General features: G+C 45.4%; 1 protein-coding gene across 1 annotated transcript in view; it reads left to right on the top strand.

Annotated features, from left to right (window-relative positions):
- ITGB5 (integrin, beta 5) overlaps positions 1–1,719 on the top strand; it is a gene marked incomplete at its 5' end in the record, with an annotated part of 195,936 nt that overhangs the window by 181,008 nt on the left and 13,209 nt on the right. Inside the window, one exon of the mRNA XM_006869428.1 lies at positions 191–294. Within this exon, the coding sequence (XP_006869490.1) occupies positions 191–294 (104 nt within the window). The remainder of the gene's footprint in view (positions 1–190; positions 295–1,719) is intronic.

Below are 1,719 nucleotides of genomic sequence, written 5' to 3'. Positions count from 1 at the left end.
GCAAGAAAGGTAGGAGCAGAATCATTCTCTGAGGTCAGACATCTGAAGATGGGGGAAAATGAAAATTTCAGGACCCTGTGGGGCCCAGACTCGGCGCCAAGGACTGGAATCTACATGGTTAGGAGCCGCAGGTAAAAGCGCAACTATTGTACAGCATCTAACATCCACATTTATTTCCTTTTTTCCAAAGAGAATGTGTCGAGTGCTTGCTGCTCCATTCAGGAAAGCCAGCTGGCAACCAGACGTGCCATAACTATTGTAAAGACGAGGTGATCACATGGGTGGACGCCATTGGTGAGTGCAATGGAGGGGGTCTTACCTAGCCTTCTGCCTGCTTTGGAATCTTGACAGACACTTAGATTCTCTCCCAGGGGACCATCTTCAGGGCTGCTGGGGAGAGGGAAATAGTTGTACTTAGGAGGCAAAGCCCAGATTCCCAAGAGATTCCAGGTTCCACAAGGTACAAAAAAAATCACCTTGTTCCATACATTTTTACCCCCTTTCTGGAACCCAGTTCCTTCTTAGCCACATTTTCTTTGCCTAGCAAGTAATATTGGAGTCCTGGTGTGGCACTGTGGGTTAATGCATCAAACTGCAAAGTTGTTTGAACTGCAACGTCGGTGGTTCAAGCTCACCAGCTGCTCCTTGGAAACCCTATACAGGGTCTCTAAGGGCAAGAATTGACTCGACAGCACTTCACAAGTAATATTAGCTGCATGGATTTCTGGTGTGGCACTGGACATTGAATCACAACGTCTGCAGTTCAAACCCACCAGCTGCTCCTCAGGTGGTGGTGTGCCAGGGAGTCGGTTCTAACTCATAACGACTGTAAGTCTTTCTCCTGTAAAATGGCTGGTAGTTTTGAACTGCTGACCACAGTCGGATTCGTAACCACTACACTACCAGAGCCCCATACTGATAAGTGTTACACCATGGATGAGCCTTGAAAATATTACGCTGAATTAATCAGATACAAAAGGCCACATATTCTAGTTCTATGAATTACCTAGAACAGTAATCTATGGAGACGGAAAGTTAGGTTAGCAGGAGACAGGGCGTGGATACCTGGGGGGTTAAGATTAACGGTAAACAGGCATGGGGTTTCATCATTTTTCTTTTTTTATTATGATTGAATATTTACAGAGCAGGTCCATATTCTACTCCATAATTCATACATATTGTATGTAGTTCATGTAATCCCCACAGTGTGACTGACACCCCTGTTTTTCCGGTTTCCATTCCTAACCCTTCTGACCTTTGTCCATCTCAAATGGTTGATTATCCTAAGGTGTACGTACATACCTCACTAATATCATTGTTCCTGTTAAGTGCCATTGAGTCGCTTTCGACTCATAGCAACCAACTTTGTGGTCCAGTGCTTTATTCAATAGCACCACCCGCTTACTGTTTGGTTAAACATGGAGACAAAGTGAGCTCAGTTCCAGACCTAATTTTGACAACTCAGGGCCATAGTCGGGGGTTCTTCCAGTGTCTATCCAACCAGAAAGCCTGCTCTTTTTTATGAGTTTGAGTTTTGTTACATAATTTTCTCCCACTCTATCCAGGACCTTCCAGAGCAGGTGGTAGTGGTACCTGGGCATGACCTAGTTCTTCTGGTCTCTAATTGTTTCCCCAGCTCTTCAATTTCCTTCCTTTTTGTCTCCCATCATCCCAGGCTCCTCTTGCTAGCCTTGAGCTCTGGCTTCAGCACATGCCCAG

This window comes from Chrysochloris asiatica, unplaced genomic scaffold (genome assembly GCF_000296735.1).
Source record: "Chrysochloris asiatica unplaced genomic scaffold, ChrAsi1.0 scaffold00130, whole genome shotgun sequence".
Lineage (NCBI taxonomy): Eukaryota > Metazoa > Chordata > Mammalia > Afrosoricida > Chrysochloridae > Chrysochloris > Chrysochloris asiatica.
Note: the sequence above shows the minus strand (reverse complement) of the source record. Positions and strands in the feature narration are given on the sequence as shown.